This window comes from Mesocricetus auratus, unplaced genomic scaffold (genome assembly GCF_017639785.1).
Source record: "Mesocricetus auratus isolate SY011 unplaced genomic scaffold, BCM_Maur_2.0 Super-Scaffold_100676, whole genome shotgun sequence".
NCBI classification, from domain to species: Eukaryota; Metazoa; Chordata; class Mammalia; order Rodentia; family Cricetidae; genus Mesocricetus; species Mesocricetus auratus.
This window is the reverse complement of record NW_024429266.1, coordinates 98,069,337-98,097,319: the sequence shown is the minus strand read 5'-3', so window position 1 is coordinate 98,097,319 and position 27,983 is coordinate 98,069,337. Positions and strand designations below refer to the sequence as shown.

Genomic DNA, 27,983 nt, shown 5'->3' with positions numbered 1-27,983 from the left:
GTGCATGTTTCGATGGACACATTCACAAGAACTTTCTAAGAACAATCACAGCACAAAACTACCAGGGGGAACATTTTTTTCCAAAAAGAGAAAAACTATCGTATTTCATGAGGCGCTTGCTTCCTAGGCTGTGGGGGGAGCCCGTGTTTGGGACATAGTTCTCGACACGGCGACAGCAGTGATGTGCGATGGCCACGTGTTGCGATGTCTAGAACCTTGGTGTCCACTGGTCCCCAGGGATCTTGAGGTCTGGGGTTGGGAAGGGGTCAGCACAGGCCCGAGCAGACAGCATGGCTTGTTTGGGTGGTGTCTAGGAGCCTGCAGGCGCCCATGCGCTGTAGTGCACACAGGTTGTGAGGTGCTGTCAGAAGGCATGGACACAGCGCTGACCACTGAGGCCGCTTGGGTAAACCCAACCCAGCCCCCTGGGCCAGCTTGATGTCACCCATGGACAGTTTGACCAGGTGATGCGAGTGGGCTGTTGCGAGCTCTGCTTCCTTGTGGACGTGGCCCTGTCTGGGACGAGGCAAGATGCCCACAGTATCTGATCCACGCAGGGTCCGGGCCTGCACCTGGAGAGGCCTTCGGGTGGACGGGCCGGAGCGCAGAGTCAGCGCGCAGCACGCAGCCGGCCCTCCCACGCCTGGGGTTAGTTTAAGTTGAGAGCAACCGAGTCGAGAAGCCACAGGGTGGCTGGGCTGTCCTGAGGGCTGTGCCTCACAGCTCACACACGCAGCAGGGAAGGGTGTTGGGACTGGGGACGGATGGGTCACTGTATCTCCTGGGGGACAGCCCAGGGTCGGGGGCACCTTCATGGGGTGTGGGCAGCTTGAGTGACCCCACAGTCATTTCCCACAGTCTCTGGCCCTCTGGGGGCGGGGCACCTTGGGTCACAGTAAACATGGCATCATCTAAGAGGCACTAGTGTGACGGGCTGAGAGTCCAGGTCCCTGGAGGGCCAGGCGACGCCTTCCGGAAGCCCGTGGAAGGCGCCCAGGGAAGGGGCTAGATGCCCTGCAGCGGGTGGCTGGGGTCACTCCGTTCCCGTTTCACCAGGGGCTCGCCCAGGCCGCGGCCATCCACACCTGCCTCACTGCTGTGTCCATCCCCAACGTCCTCTGCAGGGGGAGGGGACAGAGGTGACAGTAAGAACAGAGTGGCCTGGGAAACTTTCAACCTACCCCGCGTCCTGCCTGGTCACCTGAGTGAACCTACAGGCTGGCCTTCTAACCGAGGATCTCCCGTGGCCACCAGTCACTGGCCCGGGTGCCGCCCAGACTGGTGGCCAATGAGCTCTTCTGGAACCTCATTAAGTCCTCACAGGCTGTCACAGGAGCCCACGCCCAGTCGTCAGGATTCCCACCACGTGCATGCCAGCCCCTGGAGTCCTCACCCCGCCCGGGAGGCGCCCAGCACTCTGCTCATAGACACAGTGCGAGGAGCCGGGAGCCAGGACAACCCACCTTTGTCCAGCAGGGTCAGCGACAGCGAAGCCAGATCATTGAACTGGAAGAAAAGGAGGGGCTGAGATGTCAGTCAAACCCCAGTGACATCGCCAGAGCCTCTTCCTGCCAGGCCTGGGGGTGGCTAGAGACGACTGGACAGAGGGACACTGAGGGCTGTGTGGGGTGAACCCCTGCTCTTGGGGGTCCTGTCGCTTGTCAGCCCATACAGAGCACAAGCACACCTTCACGTGGCTTCATTGCCTTTTTAGGTGTGTGTAATACCTACAAAGGCCAGAAGAGGGCACTGGATCCCCAGGAGATGGAGTTACAGACAGGTGTGAGCTACGTGTGGGTGCTGGGTCTGGAGAGACGTTCCATTGTGAGACCTGAGCTCAGCCTGAGGTCGTCTGGGTGAATCTGGGCCTCTGGGTCTCCCTGCCTGCCTCACCTCTCCCATGACAGCAATGGGCGTCTCTCCAGTGGCCTGGGCCACACGGTGCTCCACCAGGTAAAACATGTACTCATCATAGAGCAGCCGGATGAGGTGGAAGGAGCCGAAGCTGGCGGCGCTGCGCAGGGTCAGGTCCCGGATCACCATGGAGCTAGGGCGGGGACAGAGAACTGAGCTTGGACGGCCTCAGGGGCAGGGGACGTCCCCCCACGCGCAGACACACGGGGACAGAGGGGCGTGCGTGGGTGTAAGGTAAGGCAGCACCCTGCTTTGATGTCGCCTTTGTGCTCTGCTCCCTACGCTCTACACAGTCCTGAACTCACTCTAGACCAGGCTGGCCTCGAACTCAGACACCCTGTCTCTGCCTTGCGTTCTGGGATTAAAGGTGTGCACCACACAGATCCCCCCTTTAATGTTTTGCCTGCCTGTAAGTGCACCCTGAGGGTGCAGTGCCCCAGGAGGCCGCTGCTTGGAACTGGAGTTGTGGGTGTGAGCCCCCATGTGAGCCCAGGGGCAGCCGAAGCTCTAACCACTGGCTCCACCTCCTTTGGAGACAGGTTTGTCAGCATCGCGCTTGCTGACCTCCGACCCTCCTCAGCACTGACACTGCAGGCACCAGCCCTCCCTTCAGGACAGTCAGCCCCATCTGGCCCAGGCTCAGAGGCCCAGCAGGGGTGGGGACTTCAGGGGTGGCTCTCCCCACATGGGGTAACCCAGCTCACCTGTAGAAGGACCACTTGAGCAAGAACTGGCGGGCGGCCTTGGGGAAGCTGGGGCTGCCTGCGTGCTGCTTCAGCACCTGGGTGACCACGTTGTCCAGCCAGCTGGCCCACTGGTCCAGCGAGCTCTGCTGCTGCAGGGTCACCTTGAAGTCATGCTCCAGACGCTGGACCAGGCTCTCCTCACACTGGCACACCCACGAGGCCTGCTCCTGCGAAGGGTGGTGTGTGAGGGCCTGGGGGATCGTCTGCTGCAGTTATTTGAGGCAGGGTCTTAGGTAGCCCAGGCTGGCCTTGCACTGTGGCATAGGTGAGGGTGACTCTGGACTCCTGGTCCTAGGAGGGCTGATGGGCTGGGCTGGAGCCCTGTGTGCTGGGTGGGGTTCTGCCCACTGAGCCCCTGCTCCACCTGACCTTATTTATTAACACAGTGGCTCGAGAGCTAGGCCAGGCTGACCTAAAATGCCCAGCCTTCCCATCTCTGTCCTGAATGTTGTGACGATGGGCATGGCCACCGAGCCTCACAAAGGTCCCTTGCTCAGGGCGCACCTGAGTGTGCTGAAAGGATGTCCTCAGCCATGCATGTCTGCACTTTTCTGGCAAGACAGAGCCAGTGCAGCGGCTGCGAGTGTTAGGAATGCAAACAGACCAGAGTGCTGCTCGCTAAACCGGCTACGAAAGGGACCCGAGACACAGCGAGGCGGCCCGCGGCCCGTGAGGCGGCCTCAGGCTTCCCACTGCAGGTGTGCAGGCCAGGGAGGGAGGAGCGTTTGCCTGGGCAGGGAGCACCCAGGCTGGAGCACAGCAGGGCAAACAGATGCCATTGTCAAGTCACCTGAACATTGGCGAAGTCCACGCGGTTGAGGTCACTCAGCATCTGGTTGATCTGTGACGTGTTCTGCAGCACAGCCCGCGCCGCCTGGGCCAGGTGGTTGAGGGACGTGTAGCGCCTCAGGGTCTGTGCGAAGGCGCTCACAACGCCCACCTGTGAGGGACGCAGGTCACAGGGTCAACACAGCCCCTGCAGGGGATGGGAGCAGGTGGCCGTATAGACTCTTGCACACTTACGCGCACCTGCACACAGCCCCCTCCCTGCAGGCAGAGGGAGGCAGGGACAGGACGGAGGACCCTGAAGGGGGCCCGTGTCACCATCTGTGCAGATCCACCTTGTTTGTTGGCTTGACGGAGGCCCCTGAGCGATTAGCTAGACTGGGAAACTGAGGTAGGGAAACCCATCCCCCGACAGAGCAGAGCAGCCTTGTGCTGTCCACGACAGAATGCCAGTCATGCTCCATGATAAACCCGTCCTCCCTTGCATGGCTGTGTCAGGCAAGTGACCCTGCACATACAGACCGGGGGTGGGGGCATGTATGACGGTCTCAGTGCTCGCCTGCTGGCCGTCACAGGGCATCCCTACTTCTAGAAGCCTCAGTGGAGGGTAAAGACACAGATCCCAGTGCGGTGGGATGTCCTAGCACTCAGGGAACGAAGGCAGGAGGATTGAGTTGGAAAAACTTTAGGGCTAAGGAGAGGTGGGAGCCTAGAATCCCAGACCCACCGAGCTAGCGTGCGTGCGTGCGTGTGGCATGCGTATGTGCGTGTGGTCCAGACCCACCGAGCTAGCGTGCGTGCATGTGGCATGCGTATGTGTGTGTGGGGGGCTAGAGGCGGGGCCCTCACTCTCCACCCTACTTTTCCTTATCTGTTGCGTGTGAATGCACATGGAATGGCGAAGGCATAGAGACCCGAGCGCAACTTGGAGTTGCTCTCTCCTTCCACCATGTGGTCTCTCAGGCTTGGTGGCAAGCGCTTTTACCCAGAGCCTTCTCGCCAGCCCCCGCACCATGTTTTCTGAGCGGTCTCACTGAAGCTGGGCTTGCTGATTAGGCTAGTGGCTGGCTGGGCGATCCCCAGGGACCCCGTCTCTGCCTCCTTAGTGCTGGTGATACGGGTATGCAGCACCGTGGAGCTTTTTATGTGGTCCCAGGGTCCAGATTCAAGCGCTCACATTTGTGTGCAAACACATTATGTCCCTCCCGTCTCAGATGCCTAGCGGCCCTCACACACCCTGGACTGCCAGGACCTCACTTTTGCTTCACACTGAGGCCCAGATTCCCACTGAAGGTTCTGATGTGTGGCCCAGACTACACTCACTGGGGGAGGAGATGCAAGTTGCGGGTGATCTGCTCTGTGTTGGCCCAAGAGCGTCGCCATTATGGTCCTCTCCTTGCCAGCTCCTCCCACAGCATCCTGGGAGGCCCATTCCCCAGACACACAGGGAGGTGGCCTGGGAGATTCAGGGGTCCTCATGTCACCCAAAAGGTCGCGGGGTTCCCCGGGCCCATCCATGCTGGTACCTTGGTCTGGATGACCTGCTGAGGGAAGCCACTCATGGCATTGATGAGCCAGCCCTCTAAGCTCTTGGCGAAGTTCCTGATGGCCTGTGTCAGGGAACCTGGAGGGTGAGTCAGAGGCTCATGGTGAGTGGGGTGACTGCACACACCCCATGGGGTCACGATGCCAGTACAGGCAGCAGTCCCATGGAGAGACAAGTGGCACCAGAGGGTGACTGGGGCCCTGGACACCCAGGAAGGAGGTGCTGGGTAGAGTAAAGACCAGGCATTTGTTCCCTGTTCCAGTCTGGGAACACACATGGCTGTCACAGTGAGAGAACTCCTGGCACGGAGAACAGGGACACTTGCCCAGCACCAGGCATTGCCTAGGTTGCCCTATAATCAAGACTGATGTCACCAGTACCACAGCATCAGGGTTAGATGCACACGTGTGTGCACAGACACACGCGTGCACACACACACGCGCGCGCGCACACACACGCACACACATGCACATGCATGTACACATGTATAAACAAAGTGTATTCTGTCAACATCCAAATTTATTTTACACTGACTTGCTGAGAAGAAAATTGGACTTTCTGTATTTTTGGGAGAGGGTCTCTCTACATGGCTCTCCTGGAACTCATTCTGTAGCCCGGACTGGTCTTGAATGCAGAGATCCTCCTGCCTCTGCCTTCTGAGTGATAGGACAACAGGTATGTGCCACCATGCTTGGATAATCAGGTGGTTTATATTTTCATTTCTTTTTTCTTTTTTTCTTTTTGGTTTTTCGAGACAGGGTTTCTCTGGAAGTTGTCCTGGAATCCGCTCTGTAGACCAGGCTGGTCTTGAACTCACAGAGATCCCCCTGCCTCTGCCTCTTGAGTGCTGGGATTAAAGGTGTGTGCCACCAATACCTGGCTTTTATTTTTTCTTTTGATTTTAATTTATTTTCACAGTTTTAAAAGAAAAATATGTCTCAACATCATTGTCTTCCTGAGATGCAGAACGTCAACCTGGCCTGCCTCCCCCCCCAGGGCGAGGCCACACAGGAAAGGCCACAGCTGTGCTGTTTCTAACTTCCGGCAGAGTCCCCGGTGCACCTAGGAAGATCCAACTGGCCTCACAGTAACAGCCCCACATACACACAGACTGCCCGCAGGAAAGGCATTCGAGGGTGAAGCCAGGCTTCCTGTCTACTCTGGGGTTGTGGGCCCGGAACCTGGAAGGGCCTGTGTGGGTCCTAGGCCATCTGGACTCATGGGTAATGCCCTCTCTAATGGGCAAGTCTTGGCTATTTGTCCTAGCAAACATCCCTGGTGCCCATGGTGGCCTGGCATGCCCTTGAAACTGAGGTAGCCACAGTGGCTTTCCTAATGGGTGACTCTTGGATGCTCTCTCTTGCCTGCCCTCTAGGGAACCTTCTGGAAAGCCCGGCATCTGCTCAGGCCAGCTTAGTGCCCTGCTGCCTGGCAGAGCTCTCTGGGGCCAGGAATGGGGAGGAGTTGGAAGGTGAGGGGAGCCACCGGGCTCTGGGGTGGGGCAGCTTACTGGGGACGGGCCGCAGCACATCCGGGATAAGGGTCTCCACCAGCGCCTGGTACAGGATGTGGTCACAGCTGCGCATCCACTGCAGGATCGGCTCGCATCTGCACAGGGAGATGAGCTTGTCCTTGGGGAGGACGGTGACTTCCGGCCCCTCGTCACTGTGGAGTGGGAGGGGCACAGGTGAGTCCAAAGTGACAGTGCAGGGACCACACGAAGCAGAGGGAACCGGCTCAACCAGGCTTGGCTCGGGGCTCGGGGCTCGGGTCCCCCACGGAGCAGCACTGTCCCCTATCTGCCTGTGACTGGGTAATTCATGTCAGGGCACAACGTGGTAGGACAGGTCTACTATCCTGACCCCAAGGCCCTGGTCCCCAGGACTGCAGCACAACGGGGTGCTGTGGAGGGAGTGGGGTCAGGGCGTGTGAGAAGGGGAGACAATGTCTCAGGCAGCTTGGACACATGGATGCAAGGTCTCAGGAGACTGACTTGGGGTTAAACTGGGGAGCATATGGGCTGAGTCTGCCCTGTCCTGGGGTTGGGGTATCACCTGGCAGGCAACGAGGCACGGCCATCACTGGAGGTGGCCTTGCAGTTCCAAAAGGATAACCACAGCTTCTCAATGTACTGAAACTGGAGGTTCATGACGACGTCTAGGGTGGCCTAGGAGCAGAGCGGCCTGTCAGGGGCTGGGCCTGGACACGTGCCTGGTGCTCTAGGCAGATGTGGAGATTTCCGAGGTCCCAAAAAGAGGCTAGTGAAGAGAGAATGGGCAGAGGTGGTGCCCAGGGAGGGGGCCTGTGGGGGACTTGGGCTCTGGGCTCCCTTAGGACAGGATCTGACAGCGTACAAGGGAGCTGCAGGTGGGGTTGGGTCTGGCCAAGTAGGGCGTCACCTCACAGTGCCTGCGATACACCAGCTGCAGGGCCTTCACATCGTGAGGGGTGATACTCTCCTGCAGCAGCGCACTGCCCAGGTCAGGGGCCGGGAACTCTGGGAAGACGTGGGACACATCTGGGAGGAGACAACACAAGCATATTGCACCCTCAGGTTCCAGGGGACACAGGTGTTGGGCCCCAGCCCCATGGGGTCTCCGTGAGTTGCTGGTCAGCCTACAAGTGCAACTTGTTTTCCAGTCCAAGTGCTTTCTGTTTTCTAGTCCTGGCTTACTGCCCTGGCCTTGACCCTCTGACATCAACATCCAGCAGGAGGAAAACAACGATCTCTTCTACCTGGGGTTTTTCCACTGTGCTGTAAACTTGTATAAAAAGCTCCTCCCTCCTACAAGAGGGAGACCTCTTAGCACTTACAATGAAGACACACACACACACTCTCCTGGCAATAAAGGCAACACATGCATTCTCTTAGGACAAACAAATGGAGGTCTGGTCTCTCTTTTCCTGATACCTTAGAGTGGCTTGTGGCGCTGGTGCCGCAATTCTCCCCCTGGCAGGTGTGGTACTGTGGCCAGGCGGTCAGTCCCTCAGGAGTTTATCTGGACAAGCTCAGCAACAGCTCAGAGACATCAACTGAGCAGACAGGCTGCGGTTGGGTTTGGACAAGAGGGCTTGCCGAGATGCCTGAGGCCCGGGTCCCACCGCAGTACCCGAGACCTGTCTCCCCAGCACTTGGGGGGACAGCCTGGCCTATGGGAGGGTCACTAATATGCTCATATACTAGTTGTCTGGGCACGCAATGATCATTCTGGAATCCCAGAGGTGTCAGGAAGAAGGTTCGTCTAGGAATTTCTCAGACAGAGCAGGCCCGCGCTCACCTATGTACTGCTGGTGATGCTGGCCCTGAGTGGCCATGGCCTGTTCAGGCGTGCCGTGCAAGCTGCCGTGAGCGCCGCTGTCCCCAAGGCCGTCTGACTTCTGGGTTGGCCGGTACCTGGTCAGGGGACACATGTACCACTGTAAGGGCTCGGCAGCACTGTCTGGGGAGCACATGGAACAGAGTGTGTGCGGGCAGGCGTGTCGTTTAGTGGTCAGGAGTATCCTTTCCCCTGATGGGAAGCGACACTAGCATCAGAAGCCCTCACACAGCCGTCCCCACCATCCAGCTCCAGAGATGACTGCCCCACCCCATGTCTCTGCGACTCTGCTGTGGGAGGACCCTGCCCTGTGTCTTGTGTCTGGCTCATGTGACCAAACATGGAGTCCTTGGTTGCAGACTTCAGAGTGTCCTCTATTTTCCTGGCTGAGTGGCATTCTAGTAGAGGGCAGGGTTGACTTGTGTTTAAGTCACCTAAAACATGTGACTTCAGTGGGGGCTTTCCCTCTACAGACGGGTGACCCTTGACACAGATCCTAGACATTCCAATACTGTGTGGAGATTCTGACTTTTGATTACTTTGGGCTCTCTCTACTAGAGACACCATGTAGGCGCACATCGGGGAAGCACACACAGTTAGCCTCTCTCTGCTGGGAGAGCTGGCTGTGATAGTCACCCAAGAGCATTGAGTTGGGGCCTGGGGAGGGAGGAGGTACCTCTGAGGTGCGTGAGCTACCTGGGATGCCCCTGTCTGCTGACTATGGAAGGAACCCATGAGGGGCTGGGGTGTGGTCAGAATGGAGCCCCTGTCTAGAATCCCTGGAATCCCCCAGTGAGGGGCTGACAGCGTGGTTAGGGTGGACCCCTGCCTATATTTGAGGTCCTTAGCACCTCAATAAAACAAAACAAAAATAATTAGGATCTGTGGTTCCAATTACATGGTCTTATAGGCAAAAAAATGGAAATATAGACACCCAAAAAGAAAATAAATGAAAACAAAAGAAAAACTATTATTGCCAAGATCTGGATGGTAGGGAGGCACAGGCAGAGGACAGGGGATAGTTTAGGCAATAAAATTCCCTCTCCAACACCACATATCACCGTGTATCTGTCAAACACACAGGAGTCTGAGCAGAAGACTCGTGGAATGTCTTGTCTGTCAGGTCCTGGCAGCCTGGCTGCTGTCACTCACCTGGGTTTCTGGTGTGTGGGCTGTTGCCTCATGGCCATGTACTGAGTGTCTTCCTGCAATCGATTCAGAGGGGAGTCCGGCTTCAGGCGGATCCCATAGTAATGGTACTTTGAGTTGCCCCTGGAAACGAACACCACAGGGTAGGCACTGCATGGGGACATTCCATATACGGCGGCCTCGGGGGAGGCATCGCTCACTTCAGTGTAATAAAGGCTCACGATGAGAAAGCCAGGCCAACTGTGTCCGGCCTGACCCGCCTACTTATCATGACTCTGACTGACAATTCTCTCCCAGCCTCCCTCAAACAGCACAGCTGTCGCAGCTGGCCTGGGATGCACTGTGACCCAGGAGCCTGCCTCCATGTCTGTGAGCTGGATGACATGCACATCACCATGCAAGGCTCTAAAACCCCATCTTGGAAAACGACATATCTCAGGGAAGCAGCCAGGAGGACGCGGTGACCCTGCCATGCTCAGGGGATGGTACACAGACAGATGAGCCCAGTCGGGAAACTGCACTCCTCTGGGGGGAGACTTCATGGCAGAGGCGGCGTCCTGTCACTGTCCCCCCAATGCCTCCCTCCTGCATCTGCTCCCAAGGAGAACCTGCAGTTCCTGGGAGCTGAGTCCCTGATCACTTGAAGCCACTTCTGCTAGAGCACAGTGACCTCAACGCCAGTGACCGTCCAGTATGCAGCTGGGCATGCGGGCTGGCTGTCCAGCACCTGGGAGGGCGAGGCAGAGACACCGAAGGTTTCAAGGAACTGTGTCTGAGCTCACCAGTACCCAAGGCCCTGGATCGCATTCCCACAACATCTGCCACCTAGCGTTCAGGAGAGGGAGATAGGGCGGGAAACAGTTCAACCTCATTGCATACATGGAGAGCCTGGGCTGCAAGAGACTTTGTCTAAAAAAAAAAAGAAAAACAAACCACTTGCTGTTCAGGGGATTTCAAATGGATAGAGGAATGGAGTGAGCCTGGTATGATGGAGCATGCCTTTAATCCCAGCACTTGGGAGGCAGAGGCAGGCGGATCTCTGTGAGTTCGAGGCCAGCCTGGTCTACAAAGCTAGTTCCAGGACAGCCTCCAAAACAATACAGAGAAACCCTGTCTCGAAAAAACCAAAAAAACAAAAAACAACAAAAACAAAACAAAACAAAACAAAAAACCCATCTCTTCCGAGTGTCTCCCCACCCCCACTCTGGGAGCTAGAAGTCCATGAAGCCTCCCCTGCGGGTCTGTGGGCTCTGGGGAGCCGCAGGCCATTGTCACTCACCTGGTGCCCAGGCGCCGTGTGCGCAGGCCCATGAACACAGAGCGGATGAGTTTGCCGAAGGAGGCAGCATTGACAGGCTCCAGCTTGTGGTCCTGGCAGTGGCGCAGGTAGTGGTTGTACAGGGAGCTGCGGGGCAGGCTCACGCCTTCTGCTGTCTCGTAATTGTCCAGAAGCCACTGGAGCTGGAGGACAGATGGGTGTCAAAGGCCTGCAGTCCCAAGACAGCTGTTCACTTCCCTCTGCTGGCAAGGGCAGTGACAGGGCCACCTGTGTGGTACTCACGCCTGCCCCCTGAACACATGTCAATCACCTCCGCCTGTCTGTCTGTCCGTCCATCCATTCATCGATCCAGCCATCCACCCACCAATGCATGATCCACGCATCCGTTCATACATTGCTTCCATCCATGTACACGCTGGCCTCTGCTCCCTGACTTCTGCTATGAGCCCCATATGATGGAGACAGATCAGGCTATGTCTTCAGACTGAAACATACACCTGGCATCACATACTCGGGTACACCCAAGTCTCCTAACCCACAGTACAGTGACAGATTTGATGCACAAACACACAACAGTGGACACGACAGTCTTGTGCTCTCGGCCACAGGTCACTGATGGTCTGCTGCCCCAACCCTCAAAGCCAGAGGGCTCTGGGTCAAACCCAGACACACCGGGGGGGGGGGCGTCTGAGAGTCGGAGGTGCCGGTGGAGGCTGCACCTGCCCCCTGCTGTGGGTGTTGCCACCCTCCTGTCTTGATTCTGTCCCAGAGGTCGGTCATGTGACCTGGCCCAGTGGCTGCACCGTGGCTTGGTGTGAGCTCTGAAGCTGGCAAGGAGGCTGAGTCCCTCTGCGTGTGGCTTGTGAATGACACCTGCTGCCCGACCAGCCCCTCCCAGGGGAATCGCTGTTAGGAACAGACAGATGCATGGCTACATGGCTGGGTCCCCACTGCAGGGGGAGCAGGTCCCGATCCTCTCTAAACAGGGTGTTTATGCTGGGGAATTCCTCCAGGGGTCACAACCACGCACACACATGTTGCTTCCCATTGCCCACCCCCATCCCGGGGATCAGAAAGCCAGGTCAAAGGGCTGCTCTGGGGCCGGGGTGGTGGTGGCGCACACCTTTAATCCCAGCACTCGGGAGGCAGAGGCAGGCGGATCTCTGTGAGTTCGAGGCTGGGCTGGACCGACAGCCTTCAAAACAATACAAAGAAACCTTGTCTCGTAAAAACCAAAACCAAACAAACAAACAAAGGGCTGCCCTGGGGACACAGCAGAGGCTCCACACAGACATGCAGATGCCACACCTGCAGGGTAGCTGGCTGAGTGGACAGAGGCAGGAGCCACACCGTGTCTGGAGGGCACAGAAGGCCCAGGCACGTTTTTCTGGCACCGTGGGATCAAGAGCTGGTTCTCTGGAGATGGCAGGCCACAGCTGGAATACCTCTGGGCAAATCAGGCGGGCTTCGAGGGGTTGAGCAGGAGTTGGCCTCCAACGCTGCTAGCTCATCAAGGGCATGTGAATTTCTGAGCACTGAGTTAGGGCCTCTGGTCATCCTGCCGCCCTGCTCACCCAGGCCAGCAACCACCCCCAACCCTTGTGTCATGAGCCCACCACGGCGGGTGCTGGCCGGGAAACCAGACCCTCAGCTGTGCTGCGACTCAGGAGCAGCCATCCCCGCTGTCTGTACCAGATGTCCCCATCACCTCAGAGGACAGTCTCTTGTCCTCATTCTCCCAATGAACAGTTGGTGACAATTTAAACAAGGAAGCAGGCACGTGCCCCTGACCCCCAACTCAGGAGGACTAAGCCTTGGGGGCTCTCTTCCCCGTGGGGACACAGACACCTAACAGTTTGCTGTCACTGCCCTTCTGACCTGCTGAGTTCAGTTTCCTTTTCTTCTCCCCATCTTGATACAGAACTCAGTCACTTCAGGGCCTTCCATGAGTCTCCACTACACAGAGCCCTGAGGACCCTGGGTCCAAAGTTAGCCCAGTGCTGAGCCGTGCGGTCATTCCACTCCCCGGGGAGCGTGATCCAGCCCGTGTGCTGTACAATGCTGCAGGGCCCATTACTTCCCAAGCACCCAGCAGGACTCGGCTCTCATCCATCAGGGCCACTTAACTCCTCACAGCTTTATGAGGGGAGGGCACGACTATGGTGGTTCATGCTGGTGCCCCAGGACCTTAACACGACACTTCAGGTCTAAAGTTGAGAGGAAGGGACACTTGTTCATGGAAGCCTGCAGAGAGGCTCTGGGATGGAGGCGGCAGATGCCCCTTTCTTTGTTACCCGATTCCAGATCTTTCCAGAAGCCTGGAGAGCTTCTGCGGTGTGGGAGGAGAGCAGGAGGGAGGGCAGGGTAGTGGGGGGACTCAGGGTCACTGGGTGGGGAGGTAAGGTAGTTCTGGGGCTCAGCATGAGTGGGGGTGCGGCTACTGGGATGGCTGGGCCAGCTTATCTCTGGGACCCTCAATGGGGAAGGAGGAACTGGCTCCCACCAATTGTCCTGAGCTCTGAATGCACAATGAGGTGTTCTTTTTTGTTTTTTTCGAGACAGGGTTTCTCTGTAGCTTTGGAGGCTGTCCTGGAACTCACTTTGTAGACCAGGCTGGCCTCGAACTCACAGAGATCCGCCTGCCTCTGCCTCCTGAGTGCTGGGATTAAAGGCGTGCGCCACCAACGCCCAGCACAATGAGGTGTTCTTGAGTCCTCCCCAATAAACAAAGAATACACATTTTAAAGAGTGAAGGTGACATGGAGTTGGGGTCCATGGTGACGATGCTGACCGGGCTCTTGAAGCTACAGTGTTGGGGTGGCCAGAATCACCACCACTGCCACTGCTACAGGGTCTAACAAGGCCGCTGTGCTGGCTGGCTTTTGTCAACTTGACACCAACCTCAACTTATCACCCGAGGGGCTGTCCCCACCAGATTGGCCTGTGGAGCATTTTCTTAACTAGTGATTGACAGGGAGGGCCCATGGTGGGTGGTGCCACCCCTGGTCCTGGGTTCTATAAGAAGAACAAGTCAGTAAGCAGCCCCCTCCATGGCCTCTGCACCAGCTCCTGCCTCCAGGTTCCTGCCCTGACTCCCTGGATGACAGAGAGCGACCTGGGAGTCATACAATGCAGCAAACCGTATCCTCCCCAGCAAGCTTCTGGTCATGATCGTTAGTACAGCAACAGGGTCCTGACGATGGCACCGCAATGGTGGGGTCTACAACAGCCACCAATGGCCATGTGTTGAAGGTTTAGCATAGTGTTACTGGAGATGCAGGGTCCAGGGGCAGGGCGGCCAAGAGGACTTTGGGTGGCAGCTGCTTCTTCCTCTCTATGGTGGCACTTACGGTGACTGTTTGTGCCACATACTTCTGACACTGCTTCCTGTGTGACCTGGTCCCAGCTGGCTGTGGGACAGCTTCTAGAACTGTGGGCTAAGCTAGCGTCTTTTCTTTCTAAGTGGGTCCTCCTCGGGTGTTTGTCACAGCAGAGGAGCACTGGCCACCGTGAGTACCTCCCGCAGCCATGTTGATCAGCTCTGTACCTCAGCTTCAAAACAACATGCCACATCTTTCAACCAACCCATCTGGCCTGGAGATGAGGAAGGAAGGGCTGAGGAGCGCTTTACAGACAGTTGGGGTGAAAGGGTGGACCTGCGGGAGTCCCAGTGTTGGCTGAGCACAGAGGCACAGACTCAGGGGGAGCCTTCCTGGAGCCCCAGGCAGCTAGGCTGCTCCAGCCCTTGATGGGTGGTTGGATGGGTGGCCATTCCCAGAAGTTGCTCTAATGACAGCTATGGATAGATCTGTGCCTTCTGCTAGGGGTCCTTCCCTCCCTAACCCTGCTCTAGCTGCCCCTCAAACAACCATGGAGATGACGGGCTGAGGTCCCCAGACAGCAGCAGGGGAGACACACAGCTCCACTGTGTGGCCAGATAACACCCGAGGCCACCAGGGACCCGGTGCCATAGGTCCCTCTGTCTCTAGTTGGAAGGATCAAGAGTTGGCCTGAAGCTGTGATGCCCTTATCCTCCAGAAAGCCCTACCAAGAGCCATCGTGGTCACAGGCAGCCCCAGGGAGCAGGGCAGGTCACCAGCCACTCTCTCCCCTCCCTCTCTGGCCTTGCCATCGGCCAAGACAAGACACTGCATGCTCTCCCTCGGGCACCTTCTGAAAAGGCCTCATCTCCACTTCCCTTGCTCTGTCCGTGTCACCAAAGCCCCAAAGGGTGAACCCTGACCGTGTAGGGAGCGTCTGGGGTTCATCTGGGGACACAGGTTAGACAGCAAGCTCTCCGCAGTCCCCGTGTGGTCCCCGCAAACATTCTCAATGTCCTACAGACACGACAACTGTCCCCACAGATGCCTCCCCCCTGCTGTTGGTGGTCACATTCATTCACCTTCAGCCGGGGCCTGTGGCCAATCCGAGGCTTCCCCTCACGGTGTGACCTGAGTGGTGTGCGGCACTTCCCTCAAACATGCTAACGGCCCCCCCTTGGGCTCTGTCCCCATGAGAACACTGTCCAGCAGTGGAGGGCGCTGCTCATCCTGGAGGGCTTGGGCCCTGGTGGGAGGAAATGTCCCTGTCATTGCCTCCTGAGACAGGGCACTTGCCACATGCTGCCTGGGGCAGCGCTAACCTTGTAAGCCCTCAAGGCTTCTAGACTTTTCTCTACATCAGCATTTGCCCGTCTCCCCAGAGTCACCGTCTCCCACAACAGTCCACTGTGACTCTGGGCCAGCAAGCAGGGTTTGCGGGGGTGGGGATGGGGGCCACAGGATCAAGCTGGACAAAAAGCAGGTGTTAGAAGCCTTAGGGAAATGCTACCTTTGGGGGCCATGTCAATGGCCAAGGCCAGACTGGTTTAGGTGATGGGGTTTAGTTTTGAAAAGCCCAACCCAGTGGTGGTGGGCTCCTGTCACCCCAGCCCTCAACAGAAGGATTGTTAAGTTCAAAGCCAGCCTCAGACATAGTGAACCCCAGGCCAGCCTGGGGTATATGGAATCTGTCTCAATAAACAAACAAGAATAAGTAAATCAAATCCCTAATAGTCAGGCCTGTGATCCCAGAATGTGGGTGACTGGGACAGGAGGATGTGGAGTTTGGGCCAGCCTAGGCTATATAGCAAGGCCCTGCTTCTGAGGAAATAAATAACAAGACACAGAGGTGCCCACACATTGGTCAAGAGGCACTTAGGGGTGCTGGAGTGGACAGAGCATTCCTTCTCAGCTCCCCAAGCCAGACACTGAGCCCTCCCCTCCCCCAGGTCCAGCGGCCATGCTGAGTCTGGACCTGAGGGCTCACTTCCCACAGAGGCCTCCATCACAAAGCAAAGCCAAGGGTGTCTGCCACCAGCCTCACATTAAATCACACAGCTACGGGTCTTCAAGGTAACCTGGTCAGTCCCAAGCCACCTCCTCCTTTAAAAAGCTGTATTTTTGTTTCATCATTTTATTTTTATCATCACTATTCTGTGATTTATCTTATTTCATGCATACAGGTGTTTGTCTCCATGTAAATATGTGCACCATGGGCATGCAGTGCCCACTGAGGCCAGAAGAGGGCGTGAGATGCCCTGGAAACGGAGGTAGACAGCTGTGAGCTGCCACATGGGTGCTGAGAACTGAACCTGGGTCCCCTGATAGCCTTAAATTTGCTGTGCTGTGGAGGGTGACGCTGACCCCTGATCCTCCTGCCTCAGCCTCTTGCACGCTGGTGACGCTGTGAGGTGTGAGCCACCATCACATCGCCTGTTTTGTGATGTTGGGAATGGATCCCAGGGCCTCATGCTTGGCCCCGAGCTCACCCCAGCCCATCCTTTCTGTTTTGAGACACAGTCTTGTTATGCAGCACGGGCTGGCTAAATACCCACCATCCTCCTGTCTGGGTTGACAGGTGTCAACGCACCAGTTACCTCTGCCACTGTTCTTGTTTAACTGGTTCTTCTTAAGATCACACCAGCTACACATCGAGAGACAACTAGACCCCGGGGCAAGCCTGGGACACAGGTACCATCCTCAGGCCTAACGCCACGCAGGCCCTGCCTTGGCCTCTCCCTCACGGGCCGAGGCTTCTCCTGGGAACCTCTTTAACCTCTTCAAGGCTGTCACTCCCCTGGGCTTTTCTTCTTCTTCTTCTTTTTTTTTTTTTTTTTTTTTTTTTTTTGGTTTTATGAGACAGGGTTTCTCTGTATTGTTTTGGAGGCTGCCGGTCCATCCCCTGGGCTTTTCTAACATCTGTGGGCGCTCCAGACAGAGCAGGGTGGCCGGGGCCCAGCACACTTACATGGCTGTTGAGCAGGCCGCCTTTGTGGGGGGCGAGGCCTTCACTTTTTTGGAGAGTCTCAATCGCCATTTCAAGCTACGAAGATGTGTACAGAGGACAGAGCCAAGGGCGTGGGGGAGGGTGGGGAGAGAAGGAAGTCAGATTGGTTAACTGCAGGCAGCTCACACCAATCCCAGCCTTGCATTAACATCCACAACAGCGCCAGCCAGCGGCAGGGGTGAACAGCGAGTGAAGCCGTGGCAGGTTCAAGGCCCCGTGCCATGCTCCTGAGCCCAGAGCCCAAGTGGTAGCAGAGAGAAAAGTCTGGTGGCCGGCATCGCACCCCAGCACAGCACACAAGGCACCGGCACCGAGAATGAAGCTGTGCGCCTGAGGAGCCCCTCAGTCAGTGTCGTTACTCACTGGCTCGGCATTTTGTGTGTGGGTGTTTTGCCTGCCTCTCTGTCTCAGTGCACCGAGTATGTGCCCAGTGCCTGCAGAAGCCAGAAGAGGGCGTCAGATCCCTTGCAACTGGAGTAACAGATGGCTGGGAGTCACTAGGAGGGCTCTGGGACCTGAGCCTGGGCTCTCTGCAAGGCCATTCAGTGAGTGCTCTTAGCCACCGAGCCATCGCTCCACCCTGGTCTCTCACTGACTGGCTAGCAAGCTCCTAGGATCCTCCTCAGCACTGGGGTCACAGGCAGGCCCGCCCATGCCCAGCTTCTTATGCCCTCTCCCCAGCCCTGGAACAGTGGGCGACACTGAGCCCTGGGCCATGGGTGCTGCCACACTGCACGCCTCTGCCTGATGAGGACTTGGGAGTCAGAGGACTGAGCAAGGGAGGGGTGGACACAGCCTGGGAGAGTGAGTGAGGCTAGCCTGGGGTAAACGGCGAGATGTTTCCCCCAAAGCAAAACCCAAACCCCTTCAACAACAAAATTCAGAATTTACAGTGGAACAATTAACTCTATGTTTCCACTCTTTAAAAAAATAACTGGCTGGCCTGTTATAATTCACAATTGACAGTATTTAAAAGTGAAGAACATCTATCTTTTCTAGTTATCAGAAAACATCTGTGTCTGTGTGCATCTGGCATCTCGGGGTCTACAGGGTGGCAAGGATTCCGCTCTGCATCCCTGCCTGCTCCCCCAGTTTAAAGGGACTGTGTGGAAAGAAATCCATCCTCACAAAAATAAGCATCTGGGCAAGGAGGGCCCCTTCCTTATCACACTTCACTGAGAGTCACTCTATTTCATACCACACTCAGACCCCAGACTGGCAGGTCTTTAAAATTTAGCTGCAACATAGAATCCTAATGCCACATCTGTGAGCCCCCCCCCGCCACAGCATCTAAAATACACTCAGCATCAGGACCAACGGTGAAGTCGGGACCGTCCACCCTCCCAGGGAAGCGGTGGATACACGGCAGAACTCACTAGAATCATCCCACCTCCGCAAGCAGCGGAGAGCGTGCAGCAATTGGTTGCACCCTTCATCAACAAACAACAATGACAGCAGCAAGAAAAACCCACAGGTCTGATGTGGCACCTGGGGGCCAGTCCGTCCACACCAGCCGGCTCTCAGCTAGCCACAAGATTGCACTGTTCACCACGACAAAGAATACAGACTTCACAGTGACCCAGAAAGGCCATCAGGAAGATGATGGATGATAACTATCATAACAGGAAACCCTGGGAGGACACAGGGATGGAGCAGCTAGAGCGTTCACAAAGTAATGCTGAAGACACCTTTTCTACAGAAAACGATGAGGCACCAAATAAGGAAGAATGAGTCTGTCCACAAAGTCAACAGCACTGCCCCAAGGGCCCAGGACGACAGAGTGGGTTTATGACTTAAGTCAACTTTATGTGCTCAAAGAGCTAAAGAGATCGTCCTACAAAGGGCAGAGGGACCCACAAGGATGGGCCCGTCACACAGAGACAGCCACCAATGGTTTAAGAGCAGGGAATGGACACCAACTTGAAATCTGAAGATACAACGTCTGAAAACACCCAGACTTGATAAAATTTTCTCCATTTCAGACTGTAAATGATAGTAATAACAACGACAATAGTAACAGCACTCAGGAGGCAGAGGCAGGTGGATCTCTGTGAGTTCAAAGTCAAGCTGGTTTACAGAGCGAGTGCCAGGAGAGGCTCAAGGTTACACAGAAACCCTGTCTCAAAAAACAAAACAAACAAACAAAAAACAAAAACCACAATAATAACAAAAGCCTTGAAAGATAAAAAAGAAACAAGGAAACAAAAGATTAGCCTGAAATATCTTCTACCCCTTTAAAGTATATATTTTTTTATATCGGTTCGGTGTATGTGTGTGGGTGTGTGCACAGGCACATGAGTGTGGTTCCCACAGAGGCCAGAAGAGGGCGTTGGGTCCCTCGGAGCTGGAGTTAGGCGGTTGTGAACCATCTGACCTGGGTGTGGGAACTGAACCCAGTCCTCCCCAAGAGCGCTAACCACTCACCGTCTCTCCAGCTCCTAAACTTTCTATCTTTAGTATTAATGTTAACATTCATTTTCAACAACAAAGATCTCCACCAAGGGGCTGGAGGGATGGCTCTGAGGTTAAAAGCCCTGGATGCTCTTCCATAGGTCATGGGTTCAATTCCCAGCAACCACAACCATCTGTAATGAAATCTGGCGCCCTGTTCCCTCTTCTGATCTGCAGGCAGATGTACAAGTAGAACACTGTATACATAATGAACAAACAAACAAACAAATAAATAAAAAGACACACCAAGGACAGTCATGTGACTTCCCCTGCTCTCTTCATGTGTAAGCGTCTCCCCATTTGCATGTGTGGGCGGATGCATGAACTTTAACACTGGCGTTGGGAATCACACATCATTCTTCTGCCTTGCTCACTGAGGCAGGTCTCTCAGTTAAAGCCAGAGCTTGCTGATACGGCTAGACTCGATAGCAGCTTGCTCTGGGCATCTGGTCTCCACCTCCCAAGGCTATGATGAAGGGTGGGCCCCATGCCCATCCATCCATGTGACATTTACATGGGTTCTGGGGATCCAAACTCAAGTCCTCATGTTTGCACATTAAGCACTTTAACCACAGAGCAGTCCCTGGCTCCATAAGGCACACTATGGACACACTACTGTTCCTGGTGTGTGTGGGTCCGTGGTGTGTGTGTGGGTCCGTGGTGTGTGTGTGGGTCCGTGGTGTGTGTGTGGGTCCGTGGTGTGTGTGTGGGTCCGTGGTGTGTGTGTGGGTCCGTGGTGTGTGTGTGGGTCCGTGGTGTGTGTATGGGTCCGTGGTGTGTGTGGGGGTCTGTGGTGTGTGAACAGCCCCACGTGGGACAGGCTGCCTAAGCTGATGGCATCTATGGAAATGCTCTCGGCTGTGAGTGCTAACAGCAAGTGCCCCAGCCCATCCTCTGAGTGACAAGGAGGTCTTGTGACACATACTGCCAGACTCGGGCAGAGGCCAGGAAATGCAGATATGAGCAAGCACAGCCCTGGGACCTCACAGCTCCCAGGAAGCAAGTGGCCTGATGTCACACCTGTCCTCAGACCTGGGGGCTGGGGTCACTGTAGGCATAAGAAGGGAGAACATGTGGGGCTGGTATGAATGTCTGAACATGTGTGTGGTATGCACATGTGTGTGTGCATGTGTGGTATGCACATGTGTGTGTGCATGTGTGGTATGCACACGTGTGTGTGCGGTACGCACATGTGTGTGGTATGCACATGTGTGTGTGCGTGTGTGGTATGCACACGTGTGTGCACGTGTGTGGTATGCACGTGTGTGTGCGCGTGTGTGATATGCACGTGTGTGTGTATGTGTGTGTGTGTGCGCGCGTGCCAGCATGTGGAAGCCAAGGTTCAACATTTTAGGTCACTCTTCCACTGTACTCAATAAGGCAGGCTCTCTCGATCAAACGCAGAGCTCACAGATACGGCTCATCCCTAGGGGGCTTGCTCCAGGGACCCAGGAATTAAGGCGTGCCTCCCAGGCACTCATGTGCAGTGTGAGGATTCGAACTCAGGTCCTCATGCTTGCATATTTAAGCACCAAGCCATCTCCCAAGGCCTTCAGTTTAAATGTATCTGATGGAACATAAAGCTTTCTCCACACCCAGGAGCAGGAAGACACAGCCTGGCTGAGCAGAAATAACTAGGACAGCAGTGAGCTGCCAGCAGAGGCACTGCCCCCAACACTCTCTTGTCTTTCCCTAGCGGGAAAATGGGGTACAGGGACCAGCAGGCTGCCTGCTGTCTGTCTCTCAGCGCCTCAGCTTCAGCAGGGCCCTGACCTGGTCCTTCCCACTCCCCTCCCTCCTGGTGGACGCCGGAGCTCCAGGGCCTCTGCACGTACCGTGGCGGGCGAGGAGCGCGCGGTGTGGGCCAGCGAGTGTCTCGTGCTGTCCATGCCCCCATGGATGAGGTAGGCTCCTGCGCCAGACACGATGGGGGTTCCTGCGACATCCATGGTGATGCCCACCATGCCGTGGGAGGGGACCGCTGGTGGGGACGAGGCCGCCACTGTCACTTGAGCGCCTCCTGGAGTCTCAAAATAAGATGCGGCACTGCTGGGGGCGTACAGCTGAGGGTCTGGGTTGTAGGCATAGGCTGCTCGGCTGCGGGACACAAAGTGTCGTCATTTTATAACAAACACGTGCTAATAAAAGAGCAAAGGAAGGAAGACGACACAGAGCTGCACCTGCACAGGACCCCGGCTTCGGCCCCGCAACCACTTGGCGGCTCACAGCCATCCACAGCAGCCTGTGACTCCAGCACCAAGGAACCTGACCCTTGCTGGTCTCCATGGGCACTGCACTCACGTGTACTACAACAGGAACATGCACAGAACCCCCCCCCCACAGATGTGTGTATATCCCCACTAAACACAAATGCACACACAAAAGAAAGACAACTCTAGAAAGTTCCAGAACTTTCTTAATAATTGGAAAATAAGCTTTGTAAATGGCCTAGAACGAAAGTTCCCAGGCCATCGCTCTCCAGGGGATTGTGGCTTGGGTTTGATACCTTCATCGAGTTTTCTACAAGCCAAAAGCACAAAGGCCTGTGGTTCTCAACTCGGGACCTCAGGGCAAAGAGCAACATGACGTGTGTGTGTGTGGGGGGGGGGCACGGACACACGCTCAAACGCTTCCACGTGAGTCCCACAGAGAGCAATGGAGTCGCGAGTCTGGGGTACCAGCGCCCTAGAGGGGGCACGTACATGGCTCCATTGGCGTAGACCGCGTCCCCGCCCTCCACGTACTGCACCTGCGCAGGGTACACGTGCTGCACCTGCAACGACACAGGGGTGCAGGTCACACCGGGCCTCGCTGGAGTCCACACGTGGAGCTCAGTGATTAGTGCATACTAACTGGAGTCCACACGTGGAGCTCAGTGATTAGTGCATACTAACTGGAGTCCACACATGGAACTCAGTGTTAGTGCATACTAACTGGAGTCCACACGTGGAGCTCAGTGTTAGTGCATACTAACTGGAGTCCACACGTGGAGCTCAGTGATTAGTGCATACCTAACTATCCATTTATCTATCTCTGAGGCAGCCTCATGTAGCCCAGGCTGTCCCTGAACTATGTAGTCGAGGATGACCTTGAATTCCTGACCCTCCACCTCCAAAGTGCAGCCGTGCCCGGTTCTGGTGGCAGCTAAGTAGCTTCTGTACTGTGTGGGTGGGGCCTGGGACACTGGGGCTGCCATGTATGACAGAGGGCTGGGTTGGGGAGACAAGGAAGTTGGGACCAGGGCTGGAAAGGGGTGAAAGGGGGACACCAGTACCTACGACACTACACCCCTCCCACCCATCTCGGTTGGCAGCTCAGCCCCCGGCAGATGCCCTATAGTGGATGTCCAGCATGTTGTGGCCCAAACTTCAGCGTCTCCCCAGCCAGTCTGCACGAAGCCATCTCAGCGGTCCGGGTAATGGCTTTCTGGGGTCCCAGACTACAGTGGCCCATCCGCAGCTTGGGTGCTCTGAGCTCTGTGTGGTGTCTCCAGGGAGAGGGTTGGAGGGAGAGGAAGCCTGGGCCCAGCAGCAGACAGCTCAGTGGGAGGCCTGAGACCCGCCAGGGGACAGGGGTGGCACTGCTTCTGAGCCCATGCTGCTGTTGGTGCCCTCCTGCTGCAGACTGGCCAGGTCCCGGCGACCCCTAAGAGCCCTGTGGCTTTCTGGGGACCCTGCAACCCTTCCTGGTCACAGCCACCGTCACCCATTCCTTGCCTGCTGCCAGGCAGCTCCCTCAGGAGCAGAGGCAACTTAGCCCTGGGATTATTTTACTTCATTTTATTTTGGTTTCTGAGACAGGGTTTCTCTGTGTAGCCCCGGCTGTCCTGGAACTCGCTCTGTAGACCAGGCTGGCCTCAAACTCACAGAATCTGCCTGCCTCTGCTTCCAGCATGCTGGGATTAAGGCATGGGCCACCACTGCCTGGTAAGCCCTGTGCCTTTTTGTGGTTTTATTGGCACTCTGTGCCTTCCTCACTTGTCCCCCTGGCTATTTGTTGTTACAGAGCTGCAGCTGGCACTGTGCCTCTGAGAACAAAGGAGAAACCACTTTCCTTCTCCTGTTGCATGTGTCTGTGCTAAGTGAATTTTTTCTTTTAACAGAGCTTCCAGAACTTTCTGGTGACTGTAGACACCAGTGACAACAGGAAACAGCTGATAGACCAGAAACTGCTCACAACTGCTAGAGCCCAAGGGCTGTCCTTACCTGTGGTGGCACCGCTTGCACTCTGGGGAGGGTGAGTGGCTGCATCGGGGCGCCCTTGGGAGTCGCACCTGCGGCTTGGACCAGCACCCTCTGCAACAGACAGCGGGACAGTCAGACCCGCTGGGGATGAGCCCTGGGGATGAGCATTGGGGATGAGCTCTGGGGATGAGCCCTGGGGATGAGCCCTGGGGATGAGCACTGGGGATGAGCACTGGGGATGAGCATTAGGGATGAGCGCTGGGGATGAGCCCTGGGGATGAGCGCTGGGGATGAGCACTGGGGATGCGCATTAGGGATGAGCACTGGGATGAGCACTGGGGATGAGCACTGGGGATGAGCACTGGGGATGAGCACTGGGGATGAGCACTGGGATGAGCACTGGGGATGAGCCCTGGGGATGAGCCCTGGGGATGAGCCCTGGGGATGAGCACTGGGGATGAGCCCTGGGGATGAGCACTGGGGATGAGCCCTGGGGATGAGCCCTGGGGATGAGCACTGGGGATGAGCACTGGGGATGAGCATTAGGGATGAGCACTGGGGATGAGCACTGGGATGAGCACTGGGATGAGCACTGGGGATGAGCATTAGGGATGAGCCCTGGGATGAGCCACTCACAACTGTGGCTGGCTGGTCCACTCCTACTGCAATAGCACACAGGGACCCACGGGATGCAGACACACATGGGAATATGAAGTTCAGGCCCAGGGGCCTGGGTCAGGACAGGGACCTCTCCTGACCCTGTCCTTCACTGGCCAGAGCGGTATCTTAGCTGTCTTGAATGTAGGAAGTAGACTAAATGTGGAGGCGGGGGGGGAGCCGCAGGGAACTGTGATCCTCTGCTTTCTAAGTGCTACTGAGAGAATGAGTGAGAACACACTGCCCTCTCGTGTTCAAGGACGTCACTGCAAGCCAAGCAAGGCCTGTCAAGACAGGCTGGGCCATTGTGAGCTACAGCTATACAAACTTGAGTGTGGACACACTGTGGTGTCTGTCTTCACGCTGGAGTGAGCAGGGCTGACACCCACAACATGAGAGACCTTAAGGACAGACATGGGACTCCAGGACAGGAGAACCCAGAGACAGGAAGTCATTCAGACAGGGAAGGGATGCACAGATCTGACCGGGGGAAGGCAGCGAGAGACGATGGATGCTCAATTCTGTGAACACAATCAAAGCAGTCCACTTTGACAGGACCCATTTATGCTGTGCCAAGCTCACTTCAGTTACGCCTGATGGGCAGGCGGGGGGCATGGCTCAGCAACCGAGAGCACTGGCTGCTCCTCCAGAGGTGTTGAGTTCAATTCCCAGCACCCACACGGTGGCTCACAGCCATCTGTAATGGGTCTGATGCCCTCTTCTGGTGTGCAAGCAGAGCACTGTAGAGATAATGAATAAATGAATCTTTAAAAACCAAAGGCTAATTAGGAAGGGCTGCTGTGAAAACAGCTCTGGGTAAGAATTCTTGCTGTACAAGCCAAGGACTTGAGTTCAAATCCTAGTACCCCCACAGAAAGCCAGTGTGGCTTTGAGTTTCTGTGACCTCAGCACACAGGAACAGAGACGAGATCACTGGGGCTCACAGGCCACTAGCCCAGCCCCATGACAGATCATGCTTTAGGGGAGTAGTGTGGAGAGAGGGCTGCAGACACGCCACCTGGCAGCCACAGGCTACACGCAGGTATGTGTACCCACATACAGCATACTCCCTCCCACTATGGTGGCACACCCCTGTAATTCCAACTCTCAGGAAGCTGAGGCAGGAGAATTAGCTGAGAATTTGAAGCAAGCCTGTGTTATAGAGTGAGAACTCATTAAAAAAAAAAAAACCAAACCAAAAACCAATCATACAGTGTGGTAGACCCATAACTTGCCTAACATGAACGGTGCCCTAGTTACCACTCCCAGTATCATGAAAATGGGGCTCAGGCACCGTCAGACCCTGTCTCAACACCCCATAAAATCCACAAATACTGAGGGTAGGGTTGGGTGTGATGGGGATACCTGTAACCCAGCACTCGGGATAGCAGAAGGGGTGAGGCTGAGTAGGAGGAGGGCTCACAGTCCCAGGTCAGCCCTGGGCCACGCACTGAGATCCTGTCTCCACAACGCAACAGAACAGAGTCACTGAGTTTGTACCCACAGCTAACGCTGGAGAGTTCAACTGGGCAGCTAGAGCTGGGCAGTGAGGGGCCACTTAACCAGAAACTGTGTAAGACTGAAGCCACGCCGTCGGAGCGTGGGCGTTTTCACCTGTGGCAGGACCCAGGGACCTGAGGTTCAGTGGCACCAGGAGAGACACTAGGCCCACCATGGCCTGGGGTGGCTTTGAGAGAAAGCTGAGCCTCAGCCCGAGGGCACCTGAGGGTCCAATACACAGGATGTCCCCACACGTCCACCTGGCTTCACACGTAAAAGCGGTGGGTACCCACAGTGGTGGTGGAGACCCACAGTTCCAGGTCCTAGGAGGATGAGGCAGGGCCTCAAGTTCCAGGCCAGGCTGGGTCACAGTGTGAAATTCTGTCTGAGAAGCCCAAGGCCTGGGGGTGGGTGGGGGAGGGGGGAAGGGGGAGGGAAAGTGCTGGGGAAATGGGGAGGTGAGGAAGTTGGGAGGGAACCATGGGTTGAAAAAACACTCAAAATCTTGGGCTCCATTCCTATATGGGGGAGGGCTGGAGGAGAAGACAGAGGAGTGGATAGAGGAAGAAATGGAGGAGGAGGAGGAGGAGACGGAGGAGGAGATGGGGGAGGAGATGGAGGAGGAGATGGGGAGGAGATGGAGGAGGAGATGGAGGGGGAGATGGGGGAGGAGATGGAGGAGGAGATGGGGGAGGAGGAGATGGGGAGGAGATGGAGGAGGAGGAGATGGAGGAGGAGATGGGGGAGGAGATGGGGGAGGATGAGATGGGGGAGGAGATGGAGGAGGAGATGAAGAGAAGATGGAGGAGGAGATGGAGGAGGAGATGAGGAGGAGATGGAGGAGGAGAAAGTAAAGGAGGAAGAGGGTGGAGAGGATGGGAGATACCATTCTAAGAATTCTGTCCACATCTGTGTTTCTCGGGTTGCTTTTCTAAGGCACTCAAGTTTCGAGTGCGGGAAAAATGCACTTTATAGTGGGGTATGGCCTCTTCTGAGGTCATGGTTCCTTTGGTGGCACCTTTCAAACGCCAGGGGGCGCTGCGGGGATGGTGGGGCGGGCACAGTTACCTGTGGGGAGGCTGGCACCGACTGGGCTGCAGGTCTCAGAGCCACTGATGCTGGCGAATCTGCTCCGCCCTCGGAGTTCTGCATGCTCAGACCTAGAGTGGAGAGAGCCGTGGTGAGGTGACCGCACACTCTGGGGAGCCCGGGGACCAACCTCTACAGTTAGCTTCTAAACCAGAGTTGAAGCTGAGGGACCTTGGCCACTGAGGCCTGGAGACAGCTCCATGGATAGAGCATCTGCCGCACAAACAGTGAGGTCCTGAGTTTAAATCCCCGGAGCCCATGTACTAAACAGGCCTGGAATCCCAGGTTCAGTGAGACACTGTTTCAAACAACACTGGAGGTTGGCTCCCGGCTACACAATTGTATAAACTAATAAAAACTTACACTCATTTGTGTTGTGCACACGCATGTATGTGTGCATGTGTTGTGCGTGTGCATGTGTGTGCACCGGTCCTCCCCTTCCACTGTGTGAGTCCGGGATTGATCCCAGGCGTCAGGGCTGCTCGGTGGGGCGGTGGGGGCTCTCGCGCTGGGCCGCTTGAGCTGCCCTACAGCTTTTCTTGCTCCCGAGGCTCCCGCACCGAGGCCGGACTCCTATGGCAGTCTCCCCCAGGCAGGCCTTGGTCTGCGTTCCCTGCCCCCTCTACCGTGTCCTGCGGTGAGGGCGCCTCCACCTTGCCTGCCTAAAGTCGTTATTTTACTTTTTATCTTAAAATAAGACATGCATTTCACGTGTGCGGGCGTTTGCCTGCATGTGTGTGCACACCACGCCGAGTTGGGTTTTAAAGAGATAACGGGTTAAGTGTCCCGCAAGACGCCAGGGATGAGCCCGCCGGATTCCGCGCCCGCCTGCGCTGCCCCAAACCTAGCACTAGATGGCGCCAGAACCGCACAGCGCAGCGGACCGAGGTGTAGTAGGAGCAGGAGGCAGACAAGGTAAGAAGTCTGAAGCCAGCCTGGGCTACATTAGACCCTGGGCTACGAAAGCAGAACAAAAATACTTTCTAAGAAAAAACTTTTGTGTATACATACGCAGGAATGAGTAACTAAGGAGTGATG

General features: G+C 56.1%; 1 protein-coding gene across 2 annotated transcripts in view; it reads right to left on the bottom strand.

Annotated features, from left to right (window-relative positions):
• Positions 1-3: 3 nt before the first annotated feature.
• Positions 4-27,983, bottom strand: part of Rfx2 (regulatory factor X2) — a 57,101-nt gene continuing 29,121 nt past the window's right edge. The window contains exons 2-18 of one of the 2 annotated variants that reach the window (XM_013121417.3): positions 26,925-27,016; positions 23,721-23,810; positions 22,218-22,288; positions 21,351-21,612; positions 17,026-17,100; positions 10,738-10,919; positions 9,462-9,581; positions 8,271-8,386; positions 7,392-7,510; positions 7,047-7,159; positions 6,503-6,657; positions 4,973-5,070; positions 3,451-3,600; positions 2,619-2,827; positions 1,894-2,047; positions 1,464-1,506; positions 4-1,118 (exon numbers count right to left, since the gene is read on the bottom strand). In XM_013121417.3, coding sequence (XP_012976871.1) covers positions 1,006-1,118; positions 1,464-1,506; positions 1,894-2,047; positions 2,619-2,827; positions 3,451-3,600; positions 4,973-5,070; positions 6,503-6,657; positions 7,047-7,159; positions 7,392-7,510; positions 8,271-8,386; positions 9,462-9,581; positions 10,738-10,919; positions 17,026-17,100; positions 21,351-21,612; positions 22,218-22,288; positions 23,721-23,810; positions 26,925-27,008 — 2,154 coding nt within the window. In that variant the 5' untranslated portion in view covers positions 27,009-27,016 and the 3' untranslated portion in view covers positions 4-1,005. The remainder of the gene's footprint in view (positions 1,119-1,463; positions 1,507-1,893; positions 2,048-2,618; positions 2,828-3,450; positions 3,601-4,972; positions 5,071-6,502; positions 6,658-7,046; positions 7,160-7,391; positions 7,511-8,270; positions 8,387-9,461; positions 9,582-10,737; positions 10,920-17,025; positions 17,101-21,350; positions 21,613-22,217; positions 22,289-23,720; positions 23,811-26,924; positions 27,017-27,983) is intronic. The other variant, XM_013121419.3, reaches the window with a different exon arrangement.